Here is a 19,305-nt window from a genome sequence, read left to right as displayed (position 1 = left end):
TTTCAAGTTTATTATCATCAGCAGCAATAAAAGGTTTAATTCATATTCCAAGAGGTGGAATAAAAGGTGACTTCTTACTATACAGATCCTCATAAAGGGGATTAAGTACACAGCTGTATGCAGGATTGGATTAGAATGTAACTTTGTAATATATTGTAAAGATAGTTTAATATGGCGTTGTTTAAGAGATAGCTCATCGGCCTCAACGTACATACTGTCAGTGGCAGACGTTTGGAATAATCAAAGACTAAGACGGACCAGTGATCTATACACGTGAAGGAGGGTCGGCTGATCTCCTCCCCATTTGAAATTAGAAACAACCTTTAATAAATCCAGTGCCTTTTGACATTTAGCTTTCAGAAATTCAATATGCGATAATAAAGTAAGATGATGATAAAAACATTATTCCAAATTTTTTACCCTCCTTTACAACTCTAATTTGAGTTCCAGCTTGATGTAATTCTGGGTCCCTAGAGCCTCTCAATGCCATTTCATGGAGATCTTTTGAAATTCCATATTTTCAAGTCGTATCGTACGCTTTTTCTAAATAGAAAAATATTGATGCCACAAATATAGCATTTTTCACAAATGACGCCAGTCTAACCAAATCGTCAACGGTACTTCTATTTTTACTAAAACCACATTGGATATAGGTTATGAGATTATTTGTTTCAGTACCATGTAAGTCTGTTATTTACCATTCTTTCCATGGTATTGCAAACACAGCTGTAAGCGATATCGGCCTATAATTAGAAGGATGAGTATGATCACGCCAGGTTTCGGTATTGGAATGACGACATCATTTTGCCACGATGAAAGGAAAGTTCCGTTGTCCACATATGATCCAATACAGTGGTTAACAATGTCTCTAAACAGGAATCGGGCAAATGTTTTAGTTACCGATAGTGGACATTATCAGCACCTGTAGGGTATCATGAGCTTGCCCTAAGGCGGTATGCAGCTCATAAATGGAAAATATCTCATTATCGTCCTCACCACAAGTAAAATTAATTTTTCTTTTTCTTCTTCTTGTTCTGTGTATTTCTGAAATTTTGGTGTATTTGATGAGGAAGAGTGTTTAGCTAGAGTTTATCCTCGTTTATTTGCTATATCTGATGTATTGGTTAATATTGTAGAACCCTCCTTAAAGATGGTGAACACTAGATTTGGAACCTTTACCTTTTATCCTTTTTATCATATTCCAAACCTTACACATTGGTGTAGTGTGAAGTTAGTTTAGAAACATAGTTTCGCCAAGATTGATCTGTATTTTGTTTAGAAGTACGACAGGCTTTTGCATTTAAATTATGGACAGTTGGGTGATGGCGGAAATATTTCTCTGCTTTCTACCTAGCTTTCCTAGTTTGTTTACAGTCGGTGTTAAACCATGGTTAAGTATGTGTGGACTTGTAGAGGACATTGGTATACATTCATCAGCAATTCCCTTTAGAACGTCAGAAAATACTTGAAAAAAATCAGCAGCATCATTGAAACTGAAAGGTTTTAGTTTAGTTGTACATTAAATTGAAACAAGGACCAGTTTGCCTTTGTAAAATGCTATCTTGTTGAAGGTGTAATATCAGATGGATCTACTGCTGAAAGGATAGTTGGGAAATGGTCACTCCCACAAAGATGATTATGGACTGACTGAGACAAATCTAGAGTGGAGTAGGTGCCAGTTGCAGGATGCAGATAAGTGTTTGAGTTATCATTGAATAAGTGAGTGAGTGAGTTTATGCTTTACGTCACATCGGCAATATTTCAGCCATATCGTGACGAGAAGTTATACAATATTTAAACATATATGTAAACCAAATAAGAACCTGTCAGCGAAGGACAGTAAAATTACTAGAATATCACAGATTATCATTGAATAAACACAGGTTGTTCTTGGAGATACAATCCTCAATTATTTTAGTATTAGTGCTTGTACCACCCCAGATTGGGTTGTGGCCATTTAAATCACCCATGATGATATCGGGGCTTAGGGAGTTGGAGAAGGCGGAATATAAAGAGAACACAATGTAAATACAAAAGTCGAAGTAAATGGCACTGAGTCGGCTTGCAGATTAGTTTTATGTACAACAGGATAATGTATAACATCCTGCCTCACAGTGATTGAAGATTCATCAGTGGCCCTATCTCCTGGAAGAGAAAAATAATGATATACATTAAACTGATGTAAGTTAAAATTACATGTCTGCCTTTTAAAAGGTTTCTTGTAGACAGAATTATGAGAGATTAAAATCCTGAAGTGAGAACTGATATTCGTTACAATTAGCTCTCAGTCCTTTACAATTCCTTTGTACTATATTTGAAGTAACTATCTCTACGGAAGATTAACGGGAGACCTACCCCTCACCTTACTTGAGGGCGACAAGCCTTGTGTCCTGTGATGGCTGTTGTCAGACACATCCACATCCTCCAAGGGGTCCATACTTATTAAAGGGTTGAACCTGGTTATCTGCCCCTTTTGAGGCTCTGCCACTGTGATACTTTTTGGATGATTCTGCCGTTGGCTTGCGTTGGTTTATTTATAACTTGTTGCACATTTGTTTCTGAGTTAGGTTCAGCAGATTGAGCTGATTTATCCTAAGATAACGATGATTCGTTGTCAAAGATGCCTGCAATTGATTGTTTTGGATGTGATGGTTTGTGAACTAGAGGTCTCATGTGGAGGCCTCACCTGGACTGCAGCAGATAACAAAGTGGGAGAAGACTTTGCCCATGTGGAGTCGATCTGGCAACCTGCTGTTTGACATGGAACACGTTTAGGGTTGGACACTGGCAGAGAAGCTGAAACATTAGCATGCGTTGGTCCTGGTTGTTCTTGATCAAGAACAATCCTCTTTGCATCCTGAAAACTTATATTACAGTCATGCTTGACTCAAGAAATCTTTGACTGTAATTTGGATGAGGAGGGAAGGCTATGCGAACAGTTGACACTGGCGGGAGGTTTGTCACATAGTTTGCATGTTCCAGCACAACGATGGCAGGCAGCTGGATTATGACATGATGATGATGATCCATGGCCATACATCTGTATCATCTAAGGGGATAAGTGAGTTACAATAGCCAGCTTTAAGTGATCCTGGACGGGGTGGAAGACTAAATGTAAAGAAATTGTTTTTTGACTTTGTAATGTCATTTTGTCTCTTCGCAGTGAAGCGCTTCACATCAAAACACCTTGTGATTGTAATTCTGCCACAACTTCAATCTCGGTAATGTCCGAGAGGCAACACATTGCATCACGAACAATGAATTTGCTGCTGTTCAATGACTTGTGTGGAGAACTTCGACTGGAACATTTGCCAGTAATTTTGTTGAGAGGAGAATTTGTGATTGTGTTTGCTTTTTGCACTCAATCAAACAGCATCCAGAACGTAGCTTTCTAACTTATTGAGCTTCACCAGCTCAACCTTCAATACCCTTTGCTACAGCGAAAGTATTCAACTTGAGAGGACCACAATCAATAGCAGACATGACTAGATATCTAGGCCAATTATCAAGATTTATGAGACGTTTTGAAGGATCTTCATCCTCCGAAGAGAGCGAATCATCAGATTCATGAGAATGCATTTTGGTAGGGAGTGCCATGGTAGTATTGAATATATTTCACATACCCACTGCACACCCCCACTGCCCACCCCACCCCACCCCACCCCACCCACCATGGAGTGTCAACACGGACGATGCCTCACGTCTGTGGATCTCACGACAGACCAAAAATACCAGGAGGGTATACTCGGGGAGAAATATATCTTGAAAAGATACACCCTACCAGAATTACCTGTGAGCCCTCGCCGCCTTCTGGGCATAGAGACTAGGCAAACTTCATTTTCCATCCACTTTTTGCAAGATTTACTTCTTAAATAAAAAAATGCCAAGATAATTCTCCAAAAATGAAATCAAGTATTTAAAAAAAATATTTATGCAATTGAAAATACACAGGGCTCGGCATGACCAGCCGACTGATATGGTCGGGCCCATCCTACCACCCGTCTAGGTGAAGTGAGGGTCGAAGTGGCGTGTCTGGCAAAAGGAACACTGTTCCTGGCTCCAGTGCTCTCAACCACCAGACTCCCTTCCTCAACGACACGGGGGCGCAACCTTTGGCAAACGGACTCCGCAATTTGGTCACCCCTGACGAACAGCCATGGGATGAGTTGTGACACAATGCGTTGCATTGTCGTCTTAATGTATTGACATTAGTAGTTACAAACGTAGCAATTCGTCGTGCATGAAGGTCAATACACTTTGTTCAATGTATCACTACGTTCCACTGACAGAAACATTTACACTGAGCACTAATATTTAAATACACGCGACAAACGAACAAAACAACACATGCTGCTTACACAACTAATCTCAACCCACACCTCTGAACAGCACGTGCATTCAGCTCATTTACCTCTGAGAAAAGTGATGAAAATATAAGATGACATTTCTCTGTTTTCAATTACTGTTGAAGGGCTGTTAGGTTTGATATTTCTTATGAGCACATTATCTTGCCCTAGGAAAATTTAACAGCGGTAAATTTCCTTTCATTTTCTTTAGCTCGTGCTCGGGAACAAATGAATGCCCGAAGGTCAAGATTCGGTGCATTAATCGGATCCATCCTACACAGTATTGGCTTCTCACCCCATTACCTAGCTCTTATCTTCGGGAATATCGATAGTACAAGAAATAATGTAGGCGTTTTACTACATAAAACCGTTTGACTCTTGGTTTTTGGATTCCGTAACGAGCAGTGTCGGAATTTAATAACAGTATTACACGAATCCCACACCACACTTGCTGTAGAAAGCCGTGCTTTTGTCAGTTCACTTTAGACTTATTTGGGGACAAACTCATCACCTAAACTATTTTTTTAATTGAAAGAAGTAATACAACACAGTGTAGGCTATGCGCAGTGAAGGCTTTACAGGAAATAATCTTCATGTTTAATATTACCATGTTTTTGTGGGTTTGACAGTGTCATGGTCTGGTAGGGGCGGTTTAGGGAGAGAGAATCGGTATCGATTTCCATGTGAAGGTGGGGGGCACGGGTGGCCCAATCGTCTAAGGCGCCGCGATTCGCTGTGCAGAGTTGCGTCCCTTTGGCACGCCAGAAACCTATGATTATGGGTTCGAATCCCGGTTCGCCCCGATTATGTTTCTAGGTTTGTCAGCACCATACCCGTGCTCGTGGGTTTCACCGAAGTGGTAAACGTCTGAGACCTGCATCACTTCGGGCTTTCCTCCCACATTAAAGGGGCACTGACACGCCGTGATATAACTGGAATACTGTTAAAAGCGGCGTTAAACCCAACTCACGCACTCACTCCTTGTGAAGGTGTAGATAACTGAGTTTGGGCATGCATCGAAACTTCATAAAGGTTCTGGTTTGTTCTTTCGTCATAAGCCTTTAAACAAATATCCTTAGAGTTGCTTGGGGGCGGCTTGTCACTCATCTTCCCGAGGCAAGGGAGGTAACTGACTATAAAAGTCCAGTTTCCACCCTTGCCGAACGAGGCTAGAATTTCTGGGCTCCATCGTTGTGCCACCAGTATCTATTACAGTTATGTCCCTTCTATGTCCCTTCTATTGACCCATCAGATTGCACCTCTCATATCACTTTGCATTTGGACCCTTAAGATACGGGGTAGAATACGTCTTCAGCATCCAAAGCTAACTGTAAAAGGCGACTATGCTTGTCGTAAGAGGCGACTAACAGGATCGGGTAGTCAGGCTCCCTGATTTGGTAGATGCATGTCATCATATCCCAATTGCATGGGACCCGTGAAGATTCCGGGGTAGAATAGGTCTTCAGCAACCCATGCTTGCCGTAAAAGGCGACTGTGCTTGTCGTAAAAGGCGACTAACGGGATCGGGTGGTCAGGCTCGCTGACTTGGTTGATGCATGTCATCGATCCCAATTGCGTGGATCGATGCTCATGATATCAATCACTGGATTGTCTAGTCCAGACTCGATTATTTACAGATCGCCGTCATACAGCTGGAATACTGCTTAGTGCGGCGTTAAACAACAAACCAGAACCAGAACAAGAACCAATTGCATGGATCGAGGTTCGTGATGTCAATCACTGGATTGACTGGTCCAGAGGTGCAAGAGCTCTAGGGCAGGTAAAGCAGTGTAGGACAGGGCGTGCCTCCCTCTTATGATTGTTGCCGAATAACATCAATATGTTTCGCGTAATAATTTACAGTTAGGAATGTTTTAGAATATATTTCGTATGTACGCATATCATTATACATATGTGGAACAATGATCAAGTCTCTTTTAAAAAAGGGGACGGTCGGGTAGCCTAGTGGTTAAAGCGTTCGCTCGTCACGCCGAAGACCCGGGTTCGATTCCCGACATGGGTTCAATGTGTGAGGCCCATTTCTGGTGTCTCCTGCCATGATATTGCTACAAGCGCACGTAAAACCTCACTCACTCACTCACTCACTCACTCACTCACTCACTCACTCACTCACTCACTCACTCACTCACTCACTCACTCACTCACTCACTCACTCACTCACTCACTCACTCACTCACTCCAGAAAATATCTAAGGTAAATGTACTGAATAAAATTAATCAAATGGATTACAAACATAGATCCTGTTATTCAATGAACCCTTTTTATAACCAGAGAGTGTAATTACGTGATTAAATTTTGTACTTCAGTAGGGATTTGTTGACATGGTGTGCCCGGCGTTACGTGCTCACGGTGTTTACCGTTAATGGTACATGAACCAAGTTGGGATGACAACAATTTAAGTGTAGCGTCAAGTCACTATCAACATCGTTTATAGAGAGCAACACAGAGATACCGCAGCTAATTACGACCGGTCGTTTAATATCGTTTTCTGTTTTTTCATGCTTCTGAATGAAACACAAGTAGACGTATTGATCATCTCAAACCTTGATGAATTACAATGTTATTCCCGGTGATGATAATCGCTGATGTAAAGTTGGTTGGTTGGTTTGTTGTGGACGCCGCACTCAGCAATATTCCAGCTATATGACGGCGGCCTGCAAATAATCGAGTCTGGACTAGACAATCCAGTGATTAATATCATGAGCATCGATCCACGCAATTGGGATCGATGACATGCATCAACCAAGTCAGCGAGCCTGACCACCCGAACCTGTTAGTCGCCTCTTACGACAAGCATAGTCGTCTTTTACGGCAAGCAAGGGTTGCTGAAGACCTATTCTACCCCGGACCTTTACGGGTCGCTGATGTAAAGGAGGTTATGTGCTGAATCGTATTATTTCGCAAAAACACGCCTCTGAAAACGTTTAATGGACATAGGTTTATATATAATATTCTTTATAGAAACATACTATGTTGTCAAACTCTAGTTATATTACAAGAAATAGAAATATTGATTTGTAGATTGGGAAGATTCCATGTAGACTAATGTCATAACAGTATAATAGATTTCTCAATCGTGATCAATCGTGTCATTCCGGTATAAGCAGTTTACGGAAAAGAGCGAGAGGTGACGATCGTCGATGGATCTCCATGGAGACCGTTGCTACTTCCGTTATTCACAAACGACGCCATTTTGGTTGTTGCTGCTGCACTTTGTTTCCACGTCTGTGTTTACATTTTGCTCTTTATCCCGCACGTATCGCACGTTCTTCACGATGTATGCCACTGTTGCTTTGGTTTATTATCAAGGTATCTACTAGTGGTCTTAGTGTTAACTAATGTTTGCTTTTTATCTTGATTTCAAAGTTTACAGATTGATACCTTTTGACGGATGGTATTCCCAACTTTAATCTGTCGTAAACATTTGGTAACAATAAAAGTGAAAGAGAATGACTGACATACTCATCAGCAGATGGGACATTTCATGTACTTCGCCGGTCCCACTTGTATTATATGCTTGTGTACTATGTCTTTTACAACTGATCAAGTATTTGTCTCTTATGAATGTGTATGGATGTGAATGTGTGTTTACTTTTGTAAAACGCTTGGAAATTCCGGTATCATTTGTAACTAATTACGGTTATTAATAGTAATAGTAATTATGTCATTTCAATTCCCATGGTAAATGCATATTCTTCACTGTCAACGTATCATGACAAATGATAAAAGTAACAGTAAAAGTTTATCTATGTTTCCCCTTTCTATGGGATTAATAATAATAAAAACTCCATTATAAAACAAATTATTCATGGGAGTTGTGTAGGTTTTCGTACACCAGCTTCTACCTTAGCGTGGTGTCAAGGGAAGCGACTAGTAAAGTATACGTCTTTCATGGGCAAATATGTTCAAGGGACCATTTTTCCAAACTTCCTGGCACCGAATCCTGTTAGTAGTCTAGTTTGGGCAATAGTCTGTTGTATTTGGTCTGTAAAATGGGGATCCAAAATGGCGGCTGCCACTCAGTCCCTAGAAACGTCTTTTTTATTTTTTTAAGTTATATTTTATTTATTCCATTATAGCCCAGGACGATCTCTACAGGTTTAGGAACTACCAGGCCCCCGTCTCCCAAAAGACTCTTCCTGTCCCTGATCCTGTAGGTCATCATTGGGTTCAAGTTGTTTGAGTGTGTCCTTTTAGTAAGAAAAGTAAATTTCGAGAACGTTTGCAACTAACAACAGTTCGAAACAAGTTATTTTATTAAAGACTAATATGTATTTTAGTAGGATATCAAGAAAAACAAATGATGTTTAAATCGTATTACAACTATAACTGAACAAACATTCACATCAAACATTTCCGAATCCCTACCAAATTTCCATCACATCAAACCAGAAATAACCAACTCACGCGTTATAATACATCGTCAGCAATACGTTATATTCCCCATGTAAATACACACACTTCATGACATTTTGGTTACTGTCACAGACTCACTAGTTATGTGAGTAATCCTCTAACTTACACAATTCCAACTAGATCTTGCTTTCCTGACACTGCAATTCTTTTGATTGTTATCATCCATAGACATACTTTGTTCTTTGCATGTATTTAAAATTGTATGTGAACTATAATCTGTAAACGTATTGTTTGTCTACTCCAAAAAGAAATAAAACGATAAAAAAAGAGACAAATATGAAATACCTGAAGATTCTGATAACCAGTACTCAATACAAGAAAGACGACTTGCATTTTTCTACCTCTCCCTCACATAACCAAAGTTTTAGAAACACATACTTAGTAGAAATGGACACTTTGTTATTTTATTATGATTATTGAAATATTTTTGTCGCTTTTATGTATGTTAGTCTGTTGGCTGTATATCTTCACTTCCTATTTGTTTTAATAAATATCCAGATAAGGTAGAATACAAATAACGGATATTTTCTTCATAGTTCAAGCTATTTGAACTATAGATTGATACTGATTTCAATTATTTAAGGACATCTATTTCCTCTTTATAAGCGCACCAGTGACTTCACGATCACCGTCAACCCCCTCTCATCCCAGCCCGACCCCCAGACCTCCCTCCCCGTCCCTGCCCCGAGAGCCCGCCCTCAAGTTGTGGAGATAGATCTTGGTGAAGAATCCAATCAGCCCCAGTCGTGCTCGGCCGTCCTTGTGTCCTGTGTGAAATACATGTTCCAGAGTTTCTTCACGGAGAGATAGACTTTGGAGTTGTTTGCTGTGCCAGTGTTGTGTGAACTACTTGTTTTAGGACCTTTCGGACGAACAATTTTGGACTATTTGGGTTATTTTGAGAACATAAATAATACATACTGTTTTATACATGAATTTAAAATTATATTATAATATCCTTAAAATGTAAATGATAAACGTTGGTGCTTGAAGAACGCGTCTTGTGTATTCGCATTTTATTTGTATTCACTAAAGGACACGCAAATTGATAATCCCTTTATGAAGAGTGGGAATAGGGTGGGATTTTATCGAAACCGCATTATCAGTGGTTCATATTGGGAAAGGGAGGTCACTCTAAATTCAAACGGGAGCTATCTCCGTTGTTTTCGTATTTGCGAGAAATGGCGTCAGTCATGCTGTACGTTGTTGGTCCAGCTATTAAATGCCCAGCTAATCCCTAAGGTAAAACGTATTCTTAATTAAATGTCCGTACATGTTGTACATTTCCATCCGTACATCTTCTTAGATTGGTTTAGTGGTGATAACCATTTTCTCAAATGTGGGCCCACATTGTTCCCGTCATATATGGTGATCGAAACAAGTGGGCCCATATTTGTATATCTCCTAGTAGGAAGACGTTCTTCCGTCATAGTGATTGCAACAGGAGGGACCACATTTATAAATCGCTAAGCTTCATTAGCCTGGCTTACTTATAACCATTTTCTAAAATGTAAGCCCACATTGTTCCCGTCTTATAGTGATCGAAACAGGTGGGCCCACATTTGTAAATCGCTGGGCTTCATTGGGTTGACTGATTCATTTAGACTAGTGGGCTCACATTTGCATGGGTATGTGACATTATATATTATTCTCATTTTGTAATATTGATGGGAAATATCTTTATAAATGCACACAAAGTCTTTGAAGTTTGAATAACGTCATCATAGCTGACCACACTAGTTTTGCAAAAATAGTTACAAAGCAAGAAACTTAGATCTACTTCAATTTAAATTTACAGAGGCAATACCACTCATTCTACTTTTTCCAGTATAACACATCAATCTGATGATAAGTTTGCCGCTTGAAATATGTCTACACTTGAATTGATCTCGGACATGACAGTCATGATACAAGCCTCAAACTTTTCCGAGAACATGTTCCATAAAAGGAATAACTCATGAATATTAATGACCCCGCGACCTAGTTTGGCGATGTTCGTAGAAGTGAGTTCTGCTGTATTGTCATCGCGTTTGTACATTCTAATCCAATTATAAGTAATAATACTTGTTTTAAATAGACAAAATAGCAGTTCGTAATGCGGGTTAGTTTACACTGTACATATTCTCAACAACAAGTGCGTTTAGTTTCGAATGTGAGCCCACCTCGAACTTTCGATTAGGCAAACGGAGTTAGCTCCCTTCTCAAACCACCGATAATGCGGTTTCGCCAAACATAATATATATACTGTTCCAGAAAATTCTTGAAAATAGTAATTATGTCTGCCCCCAAAATTACATTGTTTCATGGTGTTTTTCTTAAAAACATATTCAGGCTCATAGTTTTAATTAAAAAGAAAAGTTGTTTGCAACTGTAGCTGAAAATATATCTAATCTCCATACAAAACCCTTTCCCCCCTCCACCCGAATATTAAATGGTCGGCTCCTAACGTCAAGGATAATTATTGCTTATTCATTAATTTTACCTCTCCAAAAATACCTGTAGGTTATGGTAATTCCTCGCTAAGGCTCTTCCTAAAACAACGCAGATCGGATGTTACACATATACAGTAAGCCACCTGATTGCATAGGACCCGTGAAGATTCCGGGATAGAATAGGTCTTCAGCAACCCATGCTTGCCGTAAAAGGCGACTGTGCTTGTCGTAAAAGGCGACTAACGGGATCGGGTGGTCAGGCTCGCTGACTTGGTTGATGCATGTCATCGATCCCAATTGCGTGGATCGATGCTCATGATATCAATCACTGGATTGTCTAGTCCAGACTCGATTATTTACAGATCGCCGTCATACAGCTGGAATACTGCTTAGTGCGGCGTTAAACAACAAACCAGAACCAGAACCAGAACCAATTGCATGGATCGAGGTTCGTGATGTCAATCACTGGATTGACAGGTCCAGACGTGCAAGCGCTCTAGGGCAGGTAAAGCAGTGTAGGACAGGGCGTGCCTCCCTCTTATGATTGTTGCCGAATAACATCAACATGTTTCGTGTCATAATTTACAGTTAGGAATGTTTTAGAATATATTTCGTATGTACGCATATCATTATACATATGTGGAACAATGATAAAGTTTCTTTTAAAAAAGGGGACGGTCGGGTAGCCTAGTGGTTAAAGCGTTCGCTCGTCACGCCGAAGACCCGGGTTCGATTCCCGACATTGGTACAATGTGTGAGGCCCATTTCTGGTGTCTCCTGCCATGATATTGCTGGATTATTGCTAAAAGCGCGCGTAAAACCTCCCTCACTCGATCACTCACTCACTCACTCACTCACAAAAAGATGATACCATAGGATCATTGACCGTGAGCGAAAGATGATTTGACAAAATGACTGATTGATGGGAAGAAAAACACGTTACTCCTGCCTCAAAGTTAAGATAGTTATCAATGTGTCCATAGTAAATGTACTGAATAAAATTAATCAAATGGATTACAAACATAGATCCTGATATTCAATGAACCCCTTTTTGTAACCAGACAGTGTAATTACGTGATTAAATTTTGTACTTCAGTAGGGATTTGTTGACATGGTGTGCCCGGCGTTACGTGCTCACGGTGTATACCGTTAATGGTACATGAACCAAGTTGGGATGACAACAATTTAAGATCGCACACCTCCGCCAAGTCTTCACCCACCTAAAAAATTATCCGGCCAAACTAGTCGACAAAGTCATCGCCTCTGTACTCTATCCCACACCCAGACATGCGGCCCCTAAACCCGAATCAGCGCCCTTCCGCATCGCCCTCCCGTTCATAGGAAAAGCCTCCCACATCATCAGCCGCCTCCTCAAACAGCAAGCCAACATCGACACCCACTTCACCAGCTCCAACTCCCTCAACACCCTGCTAAGAGCCAACGGCAGGAACACATCTAAACCCCAAGAGGTTAAAGGTGTAGTCTACAAAGTTGACTGCAACTGCGGGCAATCTTACGTAGGTGAAACCTCCCGCCCAATCAACACTAGAATCAAAGAGCATAAAACCTCCACCATCAAATCCGACAGCAAATCAGCCATCTCGGACCATATCATCAACTGTCCCAATCACATCATCAACTGGGACAACGTCCAAATCCTCGCCAACAACCTCCATGATTTCACCAAAAGAAAACTAACAGAAGCAGTCCACATTCGCCGCCACAACCCAACAAGCAACAGAGATCAAGGCTATTTCATCCCATCCGCCTACTATGAACTCATCAAACAATAATCACCTATGTTATCCCACTCGTGTATGCCCTTGTTGTTACTGTTAATCCTCTACTGTTAATCCTCCACTTGCTATATATATTCTGCACTATGTCCCTCATTCAGTCTTGCTTGACAACGGTATAAGGATCTATACCGAAACGTCGCTTTTTACAGTATTAAAGAAGTTGTTATCCATAAAATTGTGTCTATCTTGTCATCCGCCAACTTCTAAGTAATGCCTATCAAACAAGTTAGCAATTTAAGTGTAGCGTCAAGTCACTATCAAAATCGTTTATAGAGAGCAACACAGAGATACCGCAGCTAATTACGACCGGTCGTTTAATATCGTTTTCTGTTTTTTCATGCTTCTGAATGAAACACAAGTAGACGTATTGATCATCTCAAACCTTGATGAATAACAATGTTATTCCCGGTGATGATAATCGCTGATGTAAAGTTGGTTGGTTGGTTTGTTGTGGACGCCGCACTCAGCAATATTCCAGCTATATGACGGCGGCCTGCAAATAATCGAGTCTGGACTAGACAATCCAGTGATTAATATCATGAGCATCGATCCACGCAATTGGGATCGATGACATGCATCAACCAAGTCAGCGAGCCTGACCACCCGAACCTGTTAGTCGCCTCTTACGACAAGCATAGTCGTCTTTTACGGCAAGCAAGGGTTGCTGAAGACCTATTCTACCCCGGACCTTTACGGGTCGCTGATGTAAAGGAGGTTATGTGCTGAATCGTTTTATTTCGCAAAAACACGCCTCTGAAAACGTTTAATGGACATAGGTTTATATATAATATTCTTTATAGAAACATACTATGTTGTCAAACTCTAGTTATATTACAAGAAATAGAAATATTGATTTGTAGATTGGGAAGATTCCATGTAGACTAATGTCATAACAGTATAATAGATTTCTCAATCGTGATCAATCGTGTCATTCCGGTATAAGCAGTTTACGGAAAAGAGCGAGAGGTGACGATCGTCGATGGATCTCCATGGAGACCGTTGCTACTTCCGTTATTCACAAACGACGCCATTTTGGTTGTTGCTGCTGCACTTTGTTTCCACGTCTGTGTTTACATTTTGCTCTTTATCCCGCACGTATCGCACGTTCTTCACGATGTATGCCACTGTTGCTTTGGTTTATTATCAAGGTATCTACTAGTGGTCTTAGTGTTAACTTATGTTTGCTTTTTATCTTGATTTCAAAGTTTACAGATTGATACCTTTTGACGGATGGTATTCCCAACTTGAATCTGTCGTAAACATTTGGTAACAATAAAAGTGAAAGAGAATGACTGACATACTCATCAGCAGATGGGACATTTCATGTGCTTCGCCGATCCCACTTGTATTATATGCTTGTGTACTATGTCTTTTACAACTGATCAAGTATTTGTCTCTTATGAATGTGTATGGATGTGAATGTGTGTTTACTTTTGTAAAACGCTTGGAAATTCCGGTATCATTTGTAACTAATTACGGTCATTAATAGTAATAGTAATTATGTCATTTCAATTCCCATGGTAAATGCATATTCTTCACTGTCAACGTATCATGACAAATGATAAAAGTAACAGTAAAAGTTTATCTATGTTTCCCCTTTCTATGGGATTAATAATAATAAAAACTCCATTATAAAACAAAATATTCATGGGAGTTGTGTAGGTTTTCGTACACCAGCTTCTATCTTAGCGTGGTGTCAAGGGAAGCGACTAGTAAAGTATACGTCTTTCATGGGCAAATATGTTCAAGGGACCATTTTTCCAAACTTCCTGGCACCGAATCCTGTTAGTTGGGCTCATGAAAAACACACAAGCGCTGTGTTTCTTTCAGTAGACTGAGTCTAGTTTGGGCAATAGTCTGTTGTATTTGGTCTGTAAAATGGGGATCCAAAATGGCGGCTGCCACTCAGTCCCTAGAAACGTCTTTTTTATTTTTTTAAGTTATATTTTATTTATTCCATTATAGCCCAGGACGATCTCTACAGGTTTAGGAACTACCAGGCCCCCGTCTCCCAAAAGACTCTTCCTGTCCCTGATCCTGTAGGTCATCATTGGGTTCAAGTTGTTTGAGTGTGTCCTTTTAGTAAGAAAAACAAATTTCGAGAACGTTTGCAACTAACAACAGTTCGAAACAAGTTATTTTATTAAGACTAATATGTATTTTTAGTAGGATATCAAGAAAAACAAATGATGTTTAAATCGTATTACAACTATAACTGAACAAACATTCACATCAAACATTTCCGAATCCCTACCAAATTTCCATCACATCAAACCAGAAATAACCAACTCACGCGTTATAATACATCGTCAGCAATACGTTATATTCCCCATGTAAATACACACACTTCATGACATTTTGGTTACTGTCACAGACTCACTAGTTATGTGAGTAATCCTCTAACTTACACAATTCCAACTAGATCTTGCTTTCCTGACACTGCAATTCTTTTGATTGTTATCATCCATAGACATACTTTGTTCTTTGCATGTATTTAAAATTGTATGTGAACTATAATCTGTAAACGTATTGTTTGTCTACTCCAAAAAGAAATAAAACGATAAAAAAAGAGACAAATATGAAATACTTGACAATCACGAAGATTCTGATAACCAGTACTCAATACAAGAAAGACGACTTGCATTTTTCTACCTCTCCCTCACATAACCAAAGTTTTAGAAACACATACTTAGTAGAAATGGACACTTAGTTATTTTATTATGATTATTGAAATATTTTTGTCGCTTTTATGTATGTTAGTCTGTTGGCTGTATATCTTCACTTCCTATTTGTTTTAATGAATATCAAGATAAGGTAGAATACAAATAACGGATATTTTCTTCATAGTTCAAGCTATTTGAACTATAGATTGATACTGATTTCAATTATTTAAGGACATCTATTTCCTCTTTATAAGCGCACCAGTGACTTCACGATCACCGTCAACCCCCTCTCATCCCAGCCCGACCCCCAGACCTCCCTCCCAGTCCTTGCCCCCAGAGCCCGCCCTCAAGTTGTGGAGATAGATCTTGGTGAAGAATCCAATCAGCCCCAGTCGTGCTCGGCCGTCCTTGTGTCCTGTGTGAAATACATGTTCCAGAGTTTCTTCACGGAGAGATAGACTTTGGAGTTGTTTGCTGTGCCAGTGTTGTGTGAACTACTTGTTTTAGGACCTTTCGGACGAACAATTTTGGACTATTTGGGTTATTTTGAGAACATAAATAATACATACTGTTTTATACATGAATTTAAAATTATAATTTAATATCCTTAAAATGTAAATGATAAACGTTGGTGCTTGATGAACGCGTCTTGTGTATTCGCATTTTATTTGTATTCACTAAAGGACACGCAAATTGATAATCCCTTTATGGAGAGTGGGAATGGGGTGGGATTTTATCGAAACATAGTATATATACTGTTCCAGAAAATTCTTGAAAATAGTAATTATGTCTGCCCCCAAAATTACATTGTTTCATGGTGTTTTTCTTAAAAACATATTCAGGCTCATAGTTTTAATTAAAAAGAAAAGTTGTTTGCAACTGTAGCTGAAAATATATCTAATCTCCATACAAAACCCTTTCCCCCCTCCACCCGAATATTAAATGGTCGGCTCCTAACGTCAAGGATAATTATTGCTTATTCATTAATTTTACCTCTCCAAAAATACCTGTAGGTTATGGTTATTCCTCGCTAAGGCTCTTCCTAAAACAACGCAGATCGGATGTTACACGTATACAGTAAGCCACCTGATTGCATGGGACCCGTGAAGATTCCGGGGTAGAATAGGTCTTCAGCAACCCATGCTTGCCGTAAAAGGCGACTGTGCTTGTCGTAAAAGGCGACTAACGGGATCGGGTGCATGGTCAGGCTCGCTGACTTGGTTGATGCATGTCATCGATCCCAATTGCGTGGATCGATGCTCATGATATCAATCACTGGATTGTCTATCCAGACTCGATTATTTACAGATCGCCGTCATACAGCTGGAATACTGCTTAGTGCGGCGTTAAACAACAAACCAGAACCAGAACCAGAACCAATTGCATGGATCGAGGTTCGTGATGTCAATCACTGGATTGACAGGTCCAGACGTGCAAGCGCTCTAGGGCAGGTAAAGCAGTGTAGGACAGGGCGTGCCTCCCTCTTATGATTGTTGCCGAATAACATCAACATGTTTCGTGTCATAATTTACAGTTAGGAATGTTTTAGAATATATTTCGTATGTACGCATATCATCATACATATGTGGAACAATGATAAGGTTTCTTTTAAAAAAGGGGACGGTCGGGTAGCCCAGTGGTTAAAGCGTTCGCTCGTCACGCCGAAGACCCGGGTTCGATTCCCGACATTGGTACAATGTGTGAGGCCCATTTCTGGTGTCACCTGCCATGATATTGCTGGATTATTGCTAAAAGCGCGCGTAAAACCTCCCTCCCTCGATCACTCACTCCCTCACTCACTCACTCTTAAAAAGATGATACCATAGGATCATTGACCGTGAGCGAAAGATGATTTGACAAAATGACTGATTGATTGGAAGAAAGCACGTTACTCCTGCCTCAAAGTTAAGATAGTTATCAATGTGTCCATAGTAAAAATGCAGAAAATATCTAAGGTAAATGTACTGAATAAAATTAATCAAATGGATTACAAACATAGATCCTGATATTCAATGAACCCTTTTTTATAACCAGACAGTGTAATTACGTGATTAAATTTTGTACTTCAGTAGGGATTTGTTGACATGGTATGCCCGGCGTTACGTGCTCACGGTGTTTACCGTTAATGGTACATGAACCAAGTTGGGATGACAACAATTTAAGTGTGGTGTCAAGTCACTATCAACATCGTTTATAGAGAGCAACACAGAGATACCGCAGCTAATTACGACCGGTCGTTTAATATCGTTTTCTGTTTTTTCATGCTTCTGAATGAAACACAAGTAGACGATTGATCATCTCAAACTTTGATGAATTACAATGTTATTCCCGGTGATGATAATCGCTGATGTAAAGTTGGTTGGTTGGTTTGTTGTTTAATGCCGCACTCAGCAATATTCCAGCTATATGACGGCGGCCTGCAAATAGTCGAGTCTGGACTAGACAATCCAGTGATTAATATCATGAGCATCGATCCACGCAATTGGGATCGATGACATGCATCAACCAAGTCAGCGAGCCTGACCACCCGATCCCGTTAGTCGCCTCTTACGACAAGCATAGTCGCCTTTTACGGCAAGCATCGGTTGCTGAAGACCTACTCTACCCCGGATCTTCACGGGTCGCTGATGTAAAGAAGGTTATGTGCTGAATCTTTTTTTTAGCGAAAACACGCCCCTGAAAACGTTTAATGGACATAGGTTTATATATATTATTTTTTATAGAAACATACTTTGTTGTCAAACTCTAGTTATATTACAAGAAATAGAAATATTGATTTGAAGATTGGGAAGATTCCATGTAGACTAATGTCATAACATAGATTTCTCAATCGTGATCAATCGTGTCATTCCGGTATAAGCAGTTTACGGAAAAGAGCGAGAGGTGACGATCGTCGATTGATCTCCATGGAGACCGTTGCTACTTCCGTTATTCACAAACGACGCCATTTTGGTTTTTGCTGCTGCACTTTGTTTCCACGTCTGTGTTTACATTTTGCTCTTTATCCCGCACGTATCGCACGTTCTTCACGATGTATGCCACTGTTGCTTTGGTTTATCATCAAGGTATCTACTAGTGGTCTTAGTGTTAACTTATGTTTGTTTATTTGTCTTGATTTCAAAGTTTACAGATTGGTACCTTTTGACGGATGGTATTCCCAACTTGAATCTGTCGTAAACATTTGGTAACAATATAAGTGAAAGAGAATGACTGACATACTCATCAGCAGATGGGACATTTCATATACGTCGCCGGTCCCACTTTAATTATATTCTTGTGTACTATGTCTTTTACAACTGATCAAGTATTTGTCTCTTGTGAATGTGTATGGATGTGAATGTGTGTTTACTTTTGTACAACGCTTGGAAATTCCCTTATCTTTTATAACTAATTTCTTAATAGTAATTATGTCATTTCAGTTCCAATTGTAAATGCATATTCTTCACTGTCAACGTATCATGACAAATGATAAAAGTAACAGTAAAAGTTTATCTATGTTTCCCCTTTCTATGGGATTAATAATAATAAAAACTCCATTATAAAACAAAATATTCATGGGAGTTGTGTAGGTTTTCGTACACCAGCTTCTATCTTAGCGTGGTGTCAAGGGAAGCGACTAGTAAAGTA

General features: G+C 39.8%; 1 protein-coding gene and 1 long non-coding RNA gene across 2 annotated transcripts; both read left to right on the top strand.

The window, feature by feature from the left end:
• The first annotated feature begins 7,518 nt into the window (after window positions 1–7,518).
• LOC124136409 lies at window positions 7,519–9,855 on the top strand. Its single transcript, XM_046502337.2, has 3 exons — window positions 7,519–7,677; window positions 8,448–8,521; window positions 9,391–9,855. The coding sequence occupies exons 1-3, from the start codon at window positions 7,644–7,646 to the stop codon at window positions 9,592–9,594; spliced, it is 312 nt and encodes a 103-aa protein (XP_046358293.2). The 5' UTR covers window positions 7,519–7,643; the 3' UTR covers window positions 9,595–9,855.
• Window positions 9,856–14,010: 4,155 nt separating this feature from the next.
• Window positions 14,011–15,990, top strand: LOC125383193. Its single transcript, XR_007222683.1, has 3 exons — window positions 14,011–14,163; window positions 14,981–15,054; window positions 15,933–15,990. It is a non-coding gene; the product is annotated as an uncharacterized LOC125383193 (long non-coding RNA).
• Window positions 15,991–19,305: the final 3,315 nt, after the last annotated feature.

The sequence above is a fragment of the Haliotis rufescens genome, unplaced genomic scaffold, assembly GCF_023055435.1.
Source record: "Haliotis rufescens isolate VD_foot unplaced genomic scaffold, xgHalRufe1.0.p SCAF_22, whole genome shotgun sequence".
NCBI lineage: Eukaryota > Metazoa > Mollusca > Gastropoda > Lepetellida > Haliotidae > Haliotis > Haliotis rufescens.
This window is presented reverse-complemented; position numbering and strand designations above follow the sequence as displayed.

What these genes read in the sequence shown, in the direction of transcription:
- LOC124136409 (XM_046502337.2), top strand. Translation starts at nt 7,644, where the DNA reads ATGTATGCCACTGTTGCTTTGGTTTATTATCAAG. An exon ending in TGCTTTGGTTTATTATCAAG is followed by an intron (nt 7,678 to 8,447) that starts GTATCTACTAGT and finishes ATTCCATTATAG; the next exon opens with CCCAGGACGATCTCTACAGG. An exon ending in CTCTTCCTGTCCCTGATCCT is followed by an intron (nt 8,522 to 9,390) that starts GTAGGTCATCAT and finishes CCTCTTTATAAG; the next exon opens with CGCACCAGTGACTTCACGAT.